Below are 19,390 nucleotides of genomic sequence, written 5' to 3' on the forward strand. Positions count from 1 at the left end.
ACCTTTCAGAATACATGACAATGTCTGAATGTCATTGGCAGGTCTTCATGATCTTTGTCATTAACCCAGCACAGGCTGCAGAGTTTGAAGATCATGGAATGGATGTGCACAATTGCCTGTTCTGTGGCTCACGTTCTCATGAAAATGTTACCGTGGACCACACAGTCACTGCAATGCAGGACTTTCAGAGGCAAATCAGTGTTTATTGCAGTCTTTCTCCTTCCCTCTATTCCTCTGTTAGTCAGCTAATTATCTAGTAATCAACCAGTCGACTGTATATATTCAACAGTGCGTCCATCTGACAGTCTGAAGCTTCAGAATGTCACACTCATCAAATCATGCTACTTCCGTTATCTTGGATTCTTGTTTTTTTTTGTTATTGTTGCTTGTTCCAGTCTCCCTCCTTTCCTCTGTCCCCCTTCTTTTTCTTTTTCTTTTTTTTTTTTACTCCCCTGGTTCTCAGGTATGCTGCATCTCACATCCCTAAGTAGACTTCAAACTCTATTGGCTTCAAACAGAAGAATTTGAAATGACAAATCATCAGCCACTCCACACCAACAAATCACAGATGACAGCACGCTCTTGCTTTCCCCATCCCCCACACCACCTCCCTCATCTGCGAACACACACAAACATGCACACACAAGTACCTTCCACACAAAATTTCTGCAAAACACAATGTCAAGACCACTACAGATTCAGTACACTCATCCCTGCTTATCTGAAACTAAAGAAGAGAAAGGTGTAAGAACAGCAATAACAAAATTACTAACAACTACACACCATCACAACGCCAACACTAAACACACTGCTAACAACTAAACACTATCACAACACCAACAGCAAAAACTACCATAATAACAGTGATTATGGTAGTTATTTGGAGTGCTGGTTGAATGGTAACGTGTCCGCTTTGGAAGCGAGAGAATCTGAGTGAATACCACACTCACCAGTATTTTCTCTCCCCCAGCCAGACCTTGAATGGTGGTATGGATGCTAGTCATTCAGATGAGACGATAAACCAAGGTCCTGTGTGCAGCAAGTACTTGGTGTAAGGAAAAGAACCCACGGCAAAAAAACGGTTGTCCATGGCAAAATTATGTAGGAAAAAAACCCCAACACTTTGGTAGAAAAACAAGTAAACTTGTATACAGAGAGAAAAAAACACGAAGGTGGTGGGGGGAGGCGGAGGGGGGGAATGGTGCTGAACTGTGGTAACATTCTCTCCCTGGGGGGAGCAGCCCAAATTTCACACAGAGAAATCTGTTTTGACGACGAGTAATACAATATGATAAAAGTAACAGTTAACAGCAGAAACAGTAGCTCATCTCTTCCTTCTGTCGTGCAGTCTGATGTAGGGATCTTTACGACGGGGTGGTGTCAGCACCGTGCTGCCCAGCCAAGGTTCCAGAACTTCTGGAAGGACCACACTGCCATCCTGCAAAGCGCACCAGACTTATTTGTTAATGAGCACTTATACTGCATTTACCCTGCAGCTCCAATTGCATTTCACAATATGTGAATATGCACAGGAATACAATTTTTTTAAATGTTGACACACAAGCGCACTATAAAATCCTGTTTTAATTACACATACTTAACTGTGACTGAACTAGTGCAGACTCCGGCAGGGGTCTGACATTCCTGTCCTGTGCAAACTACTATCCGCCTATGCGGAGAAAACGAAAGCAGTTACGGCTGATAACTTCCTGGAAGTAGGTATCCTCTCCTTAGTCCCGCTAGCTAGCGCCCTCTTCTTCGGGCAGCCATAATGACTCCTGTTCCTGTGCTCTCCATACGGCTAAGTTTTTTTCATATTTTCTGTCTGTCGATTCTCTAGCGTCTGTTTTAGAAGCAATTGTAACATCACTTGCAACCCACACATCTCTCCCATCTCACTTCCTATCCACATCCCTACCCCCCCCCCCCCCCACACACACACAAACACACACACACAGAGAAACACATAAACACACATACACATACACTTATCATATTCTTTTCCCAATTATTGTGTTTATTTCTTTTTTCTTTTGTTGCTGTTGAAAGTTGAGAACATAATCGAAAACATCAACACAAGGAGACTAAATACTGTACATAGCGGTAGCATTTATATTTAAGGTGAGTCACAAAGCTATAACAAATAGCAACTCATGAGTGAGCAAAATCATAGCAAAAATACACTCACACACACATACTTACACAGACATCCATACTCATATTTGCACACACAAATACAAACACACACATACTCATACATGCGCGCATGTACACACACATACACACATACACACACACATCCATCCAGACTTGTACTCACACATGTATATACACCCACTTACACACATTCTGACTCACACACATGTACACACGCACACATATTCGTTTCACACACATCCACACACATCCACACTCATACTCGCAAGTCTGCAAATCTGTACACACACACACACACACACACACACACACAATGTACACGCATACAAACTCATTTAAGCATGCGCACATGTACACACACATATGCTCACCTCTTGCTGATTATTTTCCAGCAGTGCCATCACCATTCTGGGCACAGCACAAGCTGTACCATTCACCTGTACAAATACAGTGAAGTAGCAAATATGGGATAATGTAGCTAAAAACAAACGAAAACAAAAACAAAACTGTAACTTGATGAAGCCTTATGTACACGAAAGTGTGTCTTCACAAGTAACTGAGAATGTTGATGTTTTTGACTTTTTGCGTTCATTGTCAGTTGTTTCGCTTGTCAGTTTAACGACTTCTCTTTTATGAAGTCCTTTAAGTAATTTCCTGTAATTGTATTTAGAAATTTTTTTCAAACTTCACCCTCATTTCACCCTCACTTGCCCAGTTTCCCCCAACCCTCCATTCATTCACACCTCCCACCACCTCTAACCGATAATACTCAAATGTATTCATAAATACTTTAACAAAATGTCTACAATCACCGATATGTGTGACGGGACATTAAACAAAATTCCTCCTCCACAAAACAAAAGTGAAAAGACTGTATTCCAGAAGTTCACCTGTAAGCGAACCAGACAAAACAATCTTTTCAAAAAGAAAGATGTGCCATAGCTGAGTCAGGTATGTGCTGGGACTTCTGATCCAGTGGTCCAGACAGAGTTTGAGGTCCTGTTTCGGCATGGCGTTGTGTCCCAGGAAAAGGCACTTTCCTCTGAGTTTCCTTTCTCCACCCTGGTATTTGTGTTTGTATTTCTTTTTTATCACAACAGATTTCTCTGTATGAAATTTGGGCTGCTCTCCCCAGGGAGAGCGCGTCACTACACTACAGCACCACCCAGGTTTTTTTTGTATTTTTTCCTGCATGCAGTTTTATTTGTTTTTCCTATCGAAGTGGATTTTTCTACAGAATTTTGCCAGGAATAACCCTTTTGCTGCCGAGGTTCTTTAACGTGTGCTAAGTGCATGTTGCACACAGGACCTCAGTTTATCATCTCATCCGAATGACTAGTGTCCAGACAACCACTCAAGGTCTAGTGGAGGGGGAGAAAATATCGGTGGCTGAGCTGTGATTTGAACAAGGGCGCTCAAATTCTCTCACTTCTTTGGTGGACTCGTTACCTCTAGGCCATCACTCCACTGTATGAATGGGTACCTGGCTTAAGTCAGGGAAGGTTAAAGTGGCAGACAGAGAGGACTGGGCCCTAACTTCCTGTACCAAGCCCTTGACACAGTGAACATGAATTTGCTGTCCGCTACAAACTCTCAAAGCAGCTAGGGGCAAAGTCCAATGCACAGCCAGAAGACGTGCCATTAACTTTTGGATACAACTCTGTGAGAGTATCCAGTTGACTGCTGACACAGGAAACATCGAGAGCATTTATGATATCATCAAGAAGGCTGTCAGATCAACACATACCATGTCAGATCAACACATACCAAGTTAGCTCCACTCAAATCAAATCAACCACTGGCGAAAGTATCACTGACAAGAGCAAGCAAATGGAGAGGAGAACATTACTCAGACCTGTACAACAGAGACAGCACCACCTTGGCCGCCGTGCTAGAAGCTGTAGAGGGATTGCATGTGATGGAGGAGCTGGAGGAGACACCTAGCATGGAGGAGCTTAGCAAAGCCATCGATAGCCTGCTCACAGGAAAAGCACCATGACTAAACAATATCCCAGAAAAGAAGTCATCAAAAGTGCTTAGGACCACTCCTCAAACCCCTCCATGTATTTCTCTGTCAATGCTGGGAGGTTGGGGAAAGTTCCTCAAGAAATGCAGGACTGTAACATTGTCACACTGCATGAGAACAAAGGAGACTGCTTTGACTGTAATGACTACCAGGAGATATCCTTGCTAAGCATTGTTGGGAAAGTAATTGCCTGCGTGGTCTTCAACAGACTCCAAAAGCTGGCTGACAGAGTATACTCAGAGCCACAATATTGCTTTAGGTCGAAACGCTCAATGATCGACATCATCTTCTCCCTACAACAGCTTCAGGAGAAATGTAGAGAGCAGAAACAACCACACTACATGGTCCTCATAAACATGACAAAACACACACACACACACTCATCTGATTGAAAAGATGTAAACACACACATGTAAAAATGATCACCTGGACCTTTCATTCTTATCAATATGCAGTGCAGACCAAGTTTGTAATATCGTCTGAAAAGAAAATGACAAACTTGCAAACTAGTATGAAAAATGGAGACAAGTTCATACACTAGTCTGGAAACAGAAATGGTCCGTAAACAAAGAGACAAGCTTGTAATCTGAAAGACAAGTTCATAAAGTAGCCTGAAAATAGAAAGTTCTCTGAAAAGAAAAGGACACGCTTGTACATTAGTCTGAAAACAGAGAGATAAATCAAATAATGTTGCTAATACAAGCCCACCTGAAAAAAGAGGGGAGTGAAAGAAAGAGAAAAAAGAAAGAAAGCTCACTCACCGTGTGCACAAATTTCAAACTGCCCTCATTGTCCCTGTACTGAATGTTCAGGCGGCGTGACTGAAAATCTGTACAGTTAGATGCACTGGAGATCTGAAGAGAGAAAAAACAGAAAGAAAAGATTCACATTTCCCCTCTTTTTCTTGCTGATCAACAAAGACTGACCCACATATTTCATTTGATCTCTTTGTAGATCTTCTGCAAAGATTATTCATAGTTCTGCAGCAAAGACCATTACCAGAGGCCTTTCCCTTCCAGATGCACACATTTCAATGCACGCACACACACACACAGACAAATGCACACACACATGCACACACATACACACACACACACACACATACATACACACACATGAAAATTGCATACTGTAATTTGACACAACAACCTTAGACTTATAAAATCATCGTTCTGGGATGAATCTGAAGAACTGTATTTAAATGAGTGGAGTTGCAGCCTGGTGGTAATGCACCCACCTTGCAAATGAGATAATATAAGCGTGCGGGATTAAATCCCGCGCTAACCAAAATTTTCTGGCCCCTGCACTAGTGGTGGTCTGGACACTAGACATTTGGATAAGATGATAAACAATGGTCCCATGTGCAGCATGCACTTCACATACGTAAAAGAACCCACATCAACAAAAGGGATATCGCTTCTGTAGATAAACCCTCTTTGACAGTGCATCAAATACACATGCAAATGAGGAAACGATAACGGGTTGGTGCTGCACTGTGACGTCATGCTCTCCCTGGGTAGAGGAGCACAGACTTCACACAGAGAAACCTGTTGTGATAAAAAGTAGTACAGAACAATACAGTCACCAAGGCCAGAACAGAAACCAAACACTCTCGTGTGTGCAGCACGCACTTGGCGCACTGAAAAAGAACCCATGGCAACGAGAGTGTTGTCCTCTGGCGAAATTACGTAAAATGAAATCCACTTTCATAGGTACACAAATATGTAAGCATGCACTCAAGGCCTGACTAAGCGCGTTGGGTTATGCTGCTGGTCAGGCATCTGCTCAACAGATGTGGTGTAGCGTGTATGGATTTGTCCGAACGCAGTGACGCCTCCTTGAGAAAGTGAAACTTCTCGTGCCAGCCGGCAAGAGTCTCTAACCTATACATGACTGCTGTAAGGGGCTGAAAATCCATTCTTCATATGTTCCTATCAAGATTTCACACGTGTGACTGTTCTTCATCCTGCCACTTAGGCATCCATATTCTGGTTTCAGAGCACAGCAGATTATCTTTCCACAACTATGAAAGCGCCATTGAGGATTGATCACGCTAGGTTCTTTAACACTGAAATTTTGCCCTTTGCATACAGATGTATGGACAATTCTTTTTATATATACAAACCATGGCAAGCATAATTATTGGGGGAGATTGGGGAAAAAAAAAAATCAATCCCCCAATGACCAAATTATTACCAAGGTTTGAAATAAACTTCATGAGCTATTTGAGCAGAAACACAGAACACCTCTCAGATGCCAGTCTTTCTTTCTTTCTTTTTTATTTTTTTTTGAGAAAGAATACTCCTCTTCAAACACACACACACACACACATACTCGCGCGCGCATACGCACACACACATGGCAAAACAACCAACACCAGAATAACAAGCAACAATCGAGTACACTGCAAGACAACAACAAACACCACCACCACCACAATAACACAAGTTACGACACACAATGCTGAGCAGTCAAAACCGGTAAACCTCCCCCACCTCGCCCCAAAAGCTCCGACCAGGCATCCAGGTCTCGATGTCAAACTTGCGGTATGCTGGTGCTCCAAGCTCTTCCGTCGGCATATCCAGTATTCTGGAGCAAGGCATCATAACATGATAATAATACTCATGATGATAATAATAATCATACTACTACTACTACTACTAATAATCATAATAATAATAATGATTCAAATCATAAGGTGCCTCTCCATGTAAAACATGCTAAATTGCACTGTACAATGTCAATACTGATATTTAGAACATGCACTTACATGCTAAAATGAAAAACACACACACACACACACACACACACACACACACACACACACACACAGACACATACACACAAACACACCAAATTCATACACACACACAAGTAAACACATGTACACACACAAACATATAAATTAAAGGGGTGACATGCTGAACGAAGCGAGCGACAAGGACACCTGACCCCCTACCTGAAATGAAGACCCAGGGAGGTGAACAGTTCTCGTTCAATCCTCACCAGCTCCTCCAAAAGACCCTCGCTCTCCTCACCGTCCTCATCGGCTGTCACGCCAAACATCTCCACCTGCAAAGAGCACCAACACAGACGGTTGTTTCTGTTGTTTGGGTTTATCATAATATATATATATATGATAGTCAGTCGTGTCCGACTATGACCATCAGAACAGCAGAGGAGGCAACTGCTGTTCCGACTATTTGGGCTAGAATTTGATTATAGTGGAGAGTGTCTTGCCCAAGTTACATCCACACTCTCTCGGCCAAGAGGGTTTTAGGACAGTCGGCATTGGGATGGTTCCCAAAGGCCAACTAGAAGAGCCAGTGCAATTTTGCCTCCTAGTTTGAGAGTCATAGTCCTTCACAGAAGACTAAGCTGTAAATGATTTCCCATTGACTGGAGAAACCATTGATAATACAGCTCTCACTTTGCTGTTGGCCCAAATGTAAACTTATGTCAATCTGTGATATAAGCTGAGTGCTGGGCCTTATCATAATAGTATCTGTTAATAAACAAAAAACACAAAACAAACGCCAAAGAATCGATAGACAGATAGAAAATGCGAAAAACTTAGCCGTATGAAGTGCACAGGAACAGGTGTCGAGATGGCTGCCGGAAAAAGAGGGCGCTAGCCAGGGGGACAAAGGGGACGTTACCTACTTCCAGGAGGTTATCGGCCGTAGTTTTCTCATTTTCTCCGCATAGGCGGATAGTAGTTTGCACAGGACAGGAATGTCAGACCCCTGCCGGAGTCTGCACTAGTTGGGTCACGGTTAAGTATGTGTAATTAAATGTATCTGTTAATAAACAAACAAAACCAAACAAACAAAAAAAAGTTTCAGATGCTTATTAGCCGATACAGTTCCCATGAGGGTGTGGGTTCAATTCCCGGTTTCGCTCTTTCTCTCAAGTGTGACTTGAAAATCAAACTGAGCCTCTAGTCATTTGGTTGAGACGATAGACCGAGGCCCTGTGTGCAGCAGCCACTTGGCGCACTGAAAAAGAACCCATGACAACAAAAGTGATGCCCTCTGGCAGAACTGTGCAGAAGAAACTCACTCTGATAGACACACAAACACACATGCATGCACTCAAGGCCTGACTAAGTGCTTTGGGGAACACTGGTGGTCAGGTGGTCTGCCTTGCAGATGTGGCGTAGCGTAAATTGATTTGTCCGAATGCAGTGACGTTTCCTTGAGAAAATGAAAGTAAGTAACAGTCGGCAAACTTTTTCAGACCTTGGTAAACTGGTGCACTCTGTAGATGCCTTTCTCCTCAGCAATGTCTGATGTCTCTGCCCTGTAGCATCGGCTGACAGCTGCCACTCTGTTGGCAACAACAACGACAAATCATGAGCTAGCTTGCTGTAACAACATGATACAACCACTACAAGCAAGCTATAACATGAAATAACCACTACAAAAAGGTAGCTTGCTGTAACAACATGATACAACCACTACAAGCAAGCTACAACATGAAATAACCACTACAAAAAGGTAGCTTGCTGTAACAACATGATACAACCACTACAAGCAAGCTATAACATGAAATAACCACTACAAAAAGGTAGCTTGCTGTAACAACATGATACAACCACTACATGCAAGCTACAACACGAAATAACCACTACAAAAAGCTAGCTTGCTGTAACAACATGATACAACCACTACATGCAAGCTACAACACGAAATAACCACTACAAAAAGGTAGCTTGCTGTAACAACATGATACAACCACTACAAGCAAGCTACAACATGAAATAACCACTACAAAAAGGTAGCTTGCTGTAACAACATGATACAACCACTACAAGCAAGCTATAACATGAAATAACCACTACAGTAAGGTAGCTTGCTGTAACAACATGAAATAACCACTACAATAAGGTAGCTTGCTGTAACAACATGAAATAACCACTACAGAAAGGTAGCTTGCTGTAACAACATGATACAACCACTACAAGCAAGCTATAACATGAAATAACCACTACAAAAAGGTAGCTTGCTGTAACAACATGATACAACCACTACATGCAAGCTACAACACGAAATAACCACTACAAAAAGGTAGCTTGCTGTAACAACATGATACAACCACTACATGCAAGCTACAACACGAAATAACCACTACAAAAAGGTAGCTTGCTGTAACAACATGATACAACCACTACAAGCAAGCTACAACATGAAATAACCACTACAAAAAGGTAGCTTGCTGTAACAACATGATGCAACCACTACAAGCAAGCTATAACATGAAATAACCACTACAGTAAGGTAGCTTGCTGTAACAACATGAAATAACCACTACAATAAGGTAGTTTGCTGTAACAACATGAAATAACCACTACAATAAGGTAGCTTGCTGTAACAACATGAAATAACTACTACAATAAGGTAGCTTGCTGTAACAACATGACAATAACTACTACAATAAGGTAGCTTGCTGTAACAACAAGATATAAACACTACAATAAATGTAGCTTGCTGTAACATGAAATAACCACTACAATAAGGTAGCCTGCTGTAACAACATGATACGACCACTACAATATGGTAGCCTGCTGTAACCACATGATATGACCACTACAATACGGTAGCTTGCTGTAACCACATGATATGACCACTACAATACGGTAGCTTGCTGTAACAACATGATATGACCACTACAATACGGCAGCTTGCTGTAACCACATGATATGACCACTACAATACGGTAGCTTGCTGTAACCACATGAAATAACCACTACAAGAAAGGTAACAGATTTCTGTTCATCGCAGTATGTCATTAATTTCCTCTCCCCGCTTCAGCAGAAATCAAAGTGCTAATCTTTCAGCTATCACAGAAAACAGGGGTCAGCCGAGGTCTTGTGCACAGTGTACAACTGCACATTTTAGTTTACAGTGTAACAGAGCACCGTGGCCTCATCCCTAAAAAAAAAAACTTTGTAAACTCCAACGTATCTCAATCCTCTGTGTGCCCTAAGGCCATCACAAGAGATCTCCACTACAGCCATTCTCCTCCAGTTCATTTTAAACCATTCTGCATCACGTCTCCCTTTGCATTCCTTGCACTCTTTTCCCATCCGGCGTCCAGCAAAGAGCTATCCTTGGAAGCGCATCTTCTTCTTCTTTCTGTTTCACAACCAACATCGACTTGCCGATGACTCTGTCATGGTTCATGCATGCTGGGTATTTTCGTGTCTCCATAACCCACCGAACACTGACACGGGTTACAGGATCTTTAACGTGTGTATTTCATCTTCTGCATGCGTATACACATGAAGGAGGTTCAGGCACTAGCAGGTCTGCACATATGTTGAACTGGGAGATCGGAAAAATATCCACCCTTTACCCACCAGCGCCGTTACCATGATTCGAAATCGGGACCCTCAGATTGAAAGTCTAACGCTTAAACCACTCGGCTATTGCACCTGTCATCTGGTGGCATTCTGAGGACATGAAGATGATATGCGCTGACCCATAGGATAACCTAACACTCTGACCTATAGGTCAAGCTAAACCATACACATATAAAATAAAAACAACAAAAACACCTGACTCACCTTTTGGGAAGGTCATTTAAGTCCAACACCTCATTCATAAAAAGACCTGCAACAGTAAATCAAACAGCCATAGGTGGTCAAGAGTTAAAAACCTTGAGTGAACACAACAGGCACACACAGCTCTACATATGGATGTCGGTACAGCTTTAACTGAGTTTATGTGCATGACAAATAAACACAACAGTATTATAAATTAAATCAAACAATGCCTGTTTATTATCCCCCAACCACCCCACACAAACACCGCTAAACACTGGTTCATCTGCTGCAGTCCTAGCACCAGCAGTCCACATACGTTCAGTTAAGTTACACATCAGAGAAGACCATCGCATGATGATGATGTTCAGAAGTGCCTTTTCTGCTTCCACATATGCAGGGCACCACCAAGTAAGACCCCCTACTCACAGCAATTTACTCAGGCTGCCAGACTGAGCGAGTGTCTCCCCTGGAGCAAACACCATCCTCCAACAATAGTCCCTGTTCAATAGCTGTTATACTTTCTCCCGACGAAGGTACCCGAACAGCGCCCTTTTGTTCACAACCATTTCAGACAAAAGAGCCTAACGGGGGCTTTTGAAAGTTCTGAATCTTTGGACTGGCATCTCATTTCCATAACAAAGTTTTTGGTGAATATCTGCATTGCTCTTTTCCAGTGTCTGATGCAACCAATGAATGCAGACTTTTTTTTTCTTTTTTTTTCCAAACTTTTTTTTTATATTCATTTTTGCATTTACATTTTTCACATAAATAACAGAAGACATTCACATAACAAGAAAATATGCATCATGAATAGATCAACTATGTATTCAACATTTTATATATCAACGTTGTAGAACACTAACTATATGTCCTCAGTAGTTCTATATATTAGAGGTTCATATGTATACAAATATGAAGGACATGTTTAAATATGAAAAAAAAAGATAGCTAGATAAATAAAGATAAATAGATAAAGGAAGAAGAGAGGAGGAGAAATCTCAGAGAGACAGAAAAAAAAAAACTGAATGCAGACTTTGTTGCAGTGTTCACCAGCAGAAAACAAATTTTTTAGGTGACCGAGTCATGTATTCAGTGTGTGTTGAGTGTATCCAACCCAGTTCCTTTTCAGTCACATGGTGTACAAAACTAAGCCATAAATCCAAAGTTTCTGCCTGCATTAGAAGTGCTTGAAATGCATCAGAGAGAAGTTTCTGATGTTGGTGAGACAAGTGATGAGAGTGATGTGGGTATATAATTCAGAACAAAGATTACGTACACTGGTACTTTCTACCTCTCACTGGAAATTAGAGCGTGAAGGGTTAAAATTTGTTGCCAACAAACTCACTGTGTTACTCATCAGTTTGATAACTTTTTGTTGATTTTCAGTTGTTGTTTTTTTTTGACAAAACAGAACAAATGGGCTGTGTGGGGGGGAAAATCACGGGGAGCAAACTGTCAGTTAACAGCTAACGTCCACAACAGCCCTGCTCGTGGGTTCAAGTGTCTGTGGTTTACCTGCCAGTGACATCTCTGCTGTTCCAGCCAGACACACCTGGCCATGCTCTTCACTCAGATGGTACACCTGGGTTCTCTCCCCTCTTGTCTTGAACCCACAGGATTCCTGACAACAACCCAAAACAAAACAAAATCCTTATCTTTAAATATATCATGCACTGATTTGAACAGATAAAACATGAAACAATGTGTGCATGTGTGTACACACTCATACATATGCGCACATGCATATGTGCCACATAACACACGTACAGACTACAAATTTACTTTGTTAGAACCAGTAAGAGCTGGTTTTAATCACTGTCGTGCTTAAAAAAAACCCTGTACATGTGAAATCCATAAAGCCTGGACTGATTAAAGTAACAACCCACCCCTTGCTCTCCTTCCAATCATGTGCGAGCTTGCAAGCGTGTGTACGCATGTGTGTTTGTGTGCGTGTGTGTGTGTGTGTTTGTAAGTGTGTGTACGAGCGTATGCAACTGCGTGGCACACGAGCATGAGTGAATATATCATGCCTGCATCCAGACATACTTGGATGCAACAATGCTGGAGTATTTCTAGAGTGTGTGGGCACCTTCTTTCAAGTGTGTCTGTATGTGCGCATGATCTGAGACAGAGAAAGTGAGGAACACAGCGACTTACAATGACATCTGGATGCAAGAGATCTGGAACTGATACCAGCTGAAAACCCTGCAACACAATATTTCATTCCAGTGAGCTGAGCATACCATTAGTTTTCATGGACGTACTGCATGTTTACAAAATCTACTAAATAAGCACTGCCTTTAAAGGACAACAGACTTCCAAAGTATAGATTATTAATGTGATTCCTTGAATCACAAATTACAGCTAGAAACATTTCTAATTTTTAAAAATTTTTATATATATAGTTTATTTGTTAAAAACAAACAAAAAACAATGTATATAACAACTGCCAAGAGGTGGGATTGTACTTTATAATTATGATTCATGTTAAAAAGCAACCTGTCATGTGACTATGGCAAAACTAAATCTGCACATATTTTTTACCTGTTTGTAAAACTCTGACTACTGTAATACTTCAATTAGCTGGTCTTTTGTCTGTTATCATTCAATATGATATAGGTGCTTTGCGCCATAAGTCCAATACATTATGGTTATTTATACATTAAAAAAAACACACAAGAAAAGAAAAAGAAGAAGAAAAAAAGGAAAACATGAAACACACACACACACATACACACACACACACACACAAAGCTAGACCTTTTCTTTCAACTTGCTGAGGGTAAACCTGACTAGTGCTTGCTCCAGCAGGGCCAACTGACCAAGGAAATAGTAAGTGCGTGGGCCTGTGGTCAGGCTGAGGTTACTGCACAGTAAAGGAACCGAGGGTTCAGCTGATCTCAAGAAGACAGTCACAGTCACCAATCATGTACAGGCGCTTGAACACAGACATAATGCCCCCTGCCCCAAAGTCAGTGTGCAGAGGCACACGTTTGAGTGTGCACATGCAGGCATTCTTATATAAGCACAGGAAATCACTCTCACACGTATACACGAGTTTGCACACATATGCATGTATACACAAATACAGCATGTCACTATCACACACACACAGATGCACTCAAATGCACTGAAAATATGTATACGTATGCATGCATCCAAACACTTGCACATAATATATTTAGAAACATTATGTTTTTATTTCAATCAAGTATCACTATGTTTTTATATATTTTTTGCATTCTATCTATCTTTCCCTAAACTACATTTCCATGTACTTACCTTCTATCATTACCATAATCATTATTTATTTATCACTGTATTTATTTGTCCTATTTCTTTCATTCTTTCTTGTTATCATTATTATAATTTTCATCATTATCATTTCATTTCATTTTTACTTTATTCAATCTTATTTATTCCCCCCCCCCCCTACCCACACCCCCGCCCCTCAAGGCCTGACTAAGTGTGTTGAGTTATGGCTGCTGGTCAGGCATCTGCTTGGCAGATGTGATGTGCCGTATATGGATTTGTCCAAGCGCAGTGACGCCCCCTTGAGAAACTGAGCTGAACTGAACTGATGTACACAGTACAGTAAGGGCAAAAGCAAAACAAAAGGGAGAGACATGGACAGATCGAGAGAGGGAGAGTGACAGAAGGGGGCATGGGAGAAGCAGGGGAAGGAGGAAGAGGGGAGGGTGACAGAGAAACGAAACGAAAGTTTATTCAATAAGGCCATGGCCCCATTTGAAGGGGTGATTACATATTTTGTAAGAATAGATTTGCATAAGAATATAATCTTACAACGTGTACGCTCAAAGCTCTGAGGGTGACAGAGAGATAAAGAGAAAGACACAGACTGACCGACAGACGGACGGACGGTCAGAGACTGGCGCAGAATAACATCAACGTGAAAAGAGATGGGGGACAGACTGAGAGGGAATTCAGAGGCTGCTTTGTGAAACTGATTTTGCTATTCATTAAAAACCACCACCACCACCACAACAACAAAAAAACAACAACAAAAAACACCTGAAATGACTGGCAGCAAACTAGAACATATATTTTAATGTAGTTTTTTCTGGTTGTTTGTTTTGTTTACATTATTTGTTTTTAACTTAAAAAAAAAACACAAAAAAGCAAAGAGATACAAAGACAAGAGAAAAACAACAACAAAAAAACATCCAACTATCTGCGCATAGTCACAGTCCTGTGTGCAGTGTCCGTTTTCAAAGAGTCACAGTGAGTGGACTGATCCAAAGACGTGGAACAAGCTCCCTGATAACCTCCGTCATTCTGATTCCCTCGCATCTTTTAAATCTGGTCTCAAAACTCACCTTTTCCCTCAGCAATAAGTTCAATTGTGGCAGGTCCACAACTACATGCATGTATATGAATGTGTATTGTGTGTGCGTGTGTTTATGTAAGTTTGCGCCTGCCTATGTGTGCGTATGTGTTAGGGTAGCTGTTAGATACACATGTATGTTAAAATGTATGTATGCAGTGTGTGCGTGCGTGCGTGCTTGTGTGTGTGTGTGTGTGTGTGTGTGTGTGTGTGTGGTCACATTTTGGTGTGTGTATGTAACATAGATATAATGTTTTATGTTATCAAAAGCGTTTTTGTAAAGCACCTAGAGCAGACTTCTGGATAGTGTGCTATATAAGTATCCATTATTATTATTATTATTATTATTATCCAAGTACACTACATCACATCTGCTTAATACTGGCTCCCAGTACAAGAAAGAATTATTTACAAACTTGTCTCTCTTTGTTTCAAGTCCATTGAGGCTTCTGGTCCACAGCATCTTTCTGATCTCATTCATCTTTACATACTCTCATGCCAACTCCACTCCGGGAGTGGGATGAAATAATTTTTATTGATGTTTGGTATCTTGTGTTCAATTCTTCCTTTTTGATATTCGCATATGTGTTCTATTTGTAAACGCCTAAGGCTTATTTTCAAGATTGGGCGTAAATGCTAATAATAATAATCATCATCATAATAATCTGCTGCTTAAAAAAAAAGAAAAGAAAAAAAACAACAACAAAAAAACACATGCTTGAACTTTTCATAGACCCAACTTGCTTATCAGAGCTTGAAAACTATATATATATATATATAATATATCAATATAAAATGAAAAAAAGTTAAAAAGACAAAATAAACAAAAAAGCAAATACATTAAAGCATAACGATATGAAAGATATGAAGACGGCAATGACACAAATTGAATAAGAATCAAATGACACAGGAAAAGTCATCACCCACTCACTCTGTTCTCAGCATCTGCAGCTGTTCTCCAAGTTCCACCACTGTCTTTGGTGTGAAGTTGAATTCTGCAAACACACACACACACACACACACACACAAAACAAAACACACACACACACACACAAACAAACACACACATACACAAAACACACACACACACACAAACACACTCACAGACAGAAAACACACACACATACACACAGACAAACATGCACACACACACTCACACATACACAGACACACACAAACAGAACCACATACACACACTGATCTATTAAAACAACAACAACAATGACAACAACAAACAAACACTCCCCCCATCAAATTAACTTAATTGGCAGAAATTGCCTTCTTTGTTCTTTTTAGCTCAAACTCTACCTAAGAGTCTTAAAATATGCAAACAAAGCTGGAAAAAGGTCAAAACACCCCCAAACAACAACAACAACAACAAACAAACAAACAAACAAACAAACAAAAAAATCAGAACATATAAAAAAAAACAAGAAGTATGTTTTCAGAAGAGTTATGGTTTTCATCCCTGACATTATGTAATGGAATGGTTGGACAGGCTTTATATTCAACATCTGTTAACTTGTCACATTCCATTCCAGTCATACCTTCAACTACCAACATTATACTTCAATATAAAAACGTTAAACACACACACGCACGCACACACACACACACACAAATACACACACAAACATATGCAACAATAAACGTAATAAAGTACACACACACACACACACACACACAATATGCATGCAACCTGTGCACAAGCACACACTAATTCACTCACTGAATATGCTTTGTCAAATAAACATCACAGACAAGCGTCAAACAACGACAACAGCTGTCAAGTGTCCTGAACCGTATATATTTCAAACAGTCAACAAACTAACCTCTTCTCTCTGAGTGAACTTCTACCACCGTGGCTTCTGATTCTTCACCAACTGGCTGCACAGATCAGATCAGGAAATATTCAAACATTAATGGTTAAGTGTGTGTGTGTGTGTGTGTGTGTGTGTGTGTGTGTGTGTGTGTGTGTGTGGGCATGAGTACACATACATGTGTGCATGTTTGTGTTTATCTGTGTAGTATTTGTGTGTGTGTGCGTGCTTATATGTGTAGTGTGTGCATATGCATGTTTGTGAGTGTATATATGCATGCATACATGTGAACATGTGCATAGTTCTAGTCTTGAAGTATGTGTACACCAAACTAGCTGGGTGAACTATATATATATATATATATATATATATATATATATATATACATATTATATTATGAATATTCACTTATGTTACTTTCTCTTTTTACTTACTTGTATGATATGTATATATATATACATATATTTATATATATCATACAAGTAAGTAAAAAGAGAAAGTAACATAAGTGAATATTCATAATATAATTCTATATGGACTTGCATGCAGGAAAGCAACTTATCTATGTCACAGGGGAATGAAAGCAAAGAACGTTAATTTGAATGCACAAGTCCTCATAGTAAAGAACTCACAGACAGCGGGTGAGTGGCATTGGGAATGCTCGCAGCTTCCGCCAACAGTTCCTGCCAAACAGCGCCTTTCTCTTCTGCCTGCAGCAACACAAAACAATGCCATTATTACAATTCTTCGTTGATTTTATCAAACAGACAATGACAAAAAAATGTTAGCCTCTCCATCCAGACAAGAGCAAGAGAGAAAGGGGTGGAGGAGGTAGGGGCGAGGTTGCAGGGAGTGGGGGGGGTGGGGGTGGGGGTGGGTGGGGCGTGTCAAATTGATTCTAATGAATCTTATTTATTTTCTGAGAGTAACAGAGTATTGAACTGAACTGAATGAATTTTATTTTCTTAGGGTAATAAAGTATCAAACTGAAGCGACTGAATTTTATTTTTCTGAGAGTTATGGAGTAAGGAAACAATGGTTTTCCTTTTTTTTTTTCCTTGCTTTTTTTCTTTTTCTTTTTCCAGCCCTCAAATCAAAGAGGAAAAAAATGAAAGAAGAGAAAAGAAAATCAGAAAAGAAAAAGAAAGAAGAAGAAAGAAGAAGAAAGAAAAAAACACAAACAAAAAAACAAACAAAAAAAACAAAACAAAATAAACAAAAACATTATATCAACATAGCATATAAATTTATGTCATGGAATGGACACATAATACATGACATATACAAAACTGCACAGTGATAGGAGAATGACAGAGAGGAGAGAGAGAGAAACTCAGAAAGAGAGGGAGAGAGAGAGAGAGAGAGAGAGAGAGAGAGAGACAGACAGACAGACAGAGACAGAGAGAGAGAGAGACAGAGAGAGAGACAGACAGACAGAACAACAGTGTTGGGGGTGGGGGTGGAGAGAGAACCTTTCATCTACTTACTGTTTCTGCACTTTCATGTTTTTCCAGTAGATGTTTCTGAAAGCAAGAAAAGAATTATGATGATCTATAAAACACCAACAAGGGGAATCTGAAGAACAAAACAGAAAGGATGCAACACATACTGACATGTATGCATGCACTCACACAAACACACACACACACATGTATGTTTATTCACACACACACACACACACACACACACACACACCACAGAGGTAAATACGCACAGAATGATATTTACACACACACATGTGCTAGCGTGGATGGAATCTATAGATGCAATTAAGTGTGCACCAGCACATACATATGTATAAGTATCAACACCCACAAATGCATACAATACATTGATGCACTCACACAAACACATGCATGAGTAGACACACACACACACACAGAATGATGTCCATACACACATGCTAGCATTGATGGGTCAATCACTGTTGATGGAGTGTTAAAAACTAGTTTAAGTTAAAGTCTGCAATAATAAAACTAATATATGGTGCACACACAAAAAACCATGCTCCACTCAGAAAAAAAAATCAAAAAAGATCAGCAAATTCTAACATTGTTCTTGTTGTTGGTCATGGTGATGGCTTTGGGATCAAAGATATATATATGTGAAAGTCGTCAGTTTAATCCTTTTCGAGCACAAGCACACTGACAGCTGATGGGTGGTCAACACAACACAGAAATAAAAACAACCCAGTACTCACCACTCTATCAATATTGCCCACACCTTTCCTGTTGGTGATGTTAGCCCGGATTGAGTCATAATTTTGGGCATCACAAAGATATTCCCAGTTCAGTTTTGGCTCTGGGCGAACAAATGGGGTACCCCAGGCCTCTGGTGATGATGATGCTGACAAGTCAGGCTCCACATCCTTGACTGAACAGGTCTGCTTTTCATGATGGAGTTGTTTTGCAGCTGTGACCAAACCTGGAAGACGGGTCTGCGGTGATTTGGAAAACAACTGCTGATGGCACCGAAGGCAGAAACTGCAAGTTTGC

At 40.5% G+C, this 19,390-nt stretch overlaps 1 protein-coding gene across 1 annotated transcript in view; it reads right to left on the reverse strand.

Moving 5' to 3' along the window:
* Positions 1 to 199: 199 nt before the first annotated feature.
* LOC143296349 (serine--tRNA ligase-like) overlaps positions 200 to 19,390 on the reverse strand; it is a 20,016-nt gene continuing 825 nt past the window's right edge. The window contains exons 2-16 of the mRNA XM_076608226.1: positions 19,096 to 19,390; positions 18,383 to 18,418; positions 17,528 to 17,605; positions 16,908 to 16,962; positions 16,007 to 16,070; positions 13,491 to 13,596; positions 12,888 to 12,935; positions 12,246 to 12,351; positions 10,752 to 10,797; positions 8,425 to 8,512; positions 7,143 to 7,255; positions 6,679 to 6,772; positions 4,945 to 5,037; positions 2,529 to 2,594; positions 200 to 1,438 (exon numbers count right to left, since the gene is read on the reverse strand). The exon at positions 19,096 to 19,390 is cut by the window's right edge and continues 164 nt beyond it. Of these exons, the coding sequence (XP_076464341.1) occupies positions 1,325 to 1,438; positions 2,529 to 2,594; positions 4,945 to 5,037; positions 6,679 to 6,772; positions 7,143 to 7,255; positions 8,425 to 8,512; positions 10,752 to 10,797; positions 12,246 to 12,351; positions 12,888 to 12,935; positions 13,491 to 13,596; positions 16,007 to 16,070; positions 16,908 to 16,962; positions 17,528 to 17,605; positions 18,383 to 18,418; positions 19,096 to 19,390 (1,402 nt within the window). The 3' untranslated portion in view covers positions 200 to 1,324. The remainder of the gene's footprint in view (positions 1,439 to 2,528; positions 2,595 to 4,944; positions 5,038 to 6,678; positions 6,773 to 7,142; positions 7,256 to 8,424; positions 8,513 to 10,751; positions 10,798 to 12,245; positions 12,352 to 12,887; positions 12,936 to 13,490; positions 13,597 to 16,006; positions 16,071 to 16,907; positions 16,963 to 17,527; positions 17,606 to 18,382; positions 18,419 to 19,095) is intronic.

Source organism: Babylonia areolata, chromosome 21 (genome assembly GCF_041734735.1).
Source record: "Babylonia areolata isolate BAREFJ2019XMU chromosome 21, ASM4173473v1, whole genome shotgun sequence".
Lineage (NCBI taxonomy): Eukaryota > Metazoa > Mollusca > Gastropoda > Neogastropoda > Buccinidae > Babylonia > Babylonia areolata.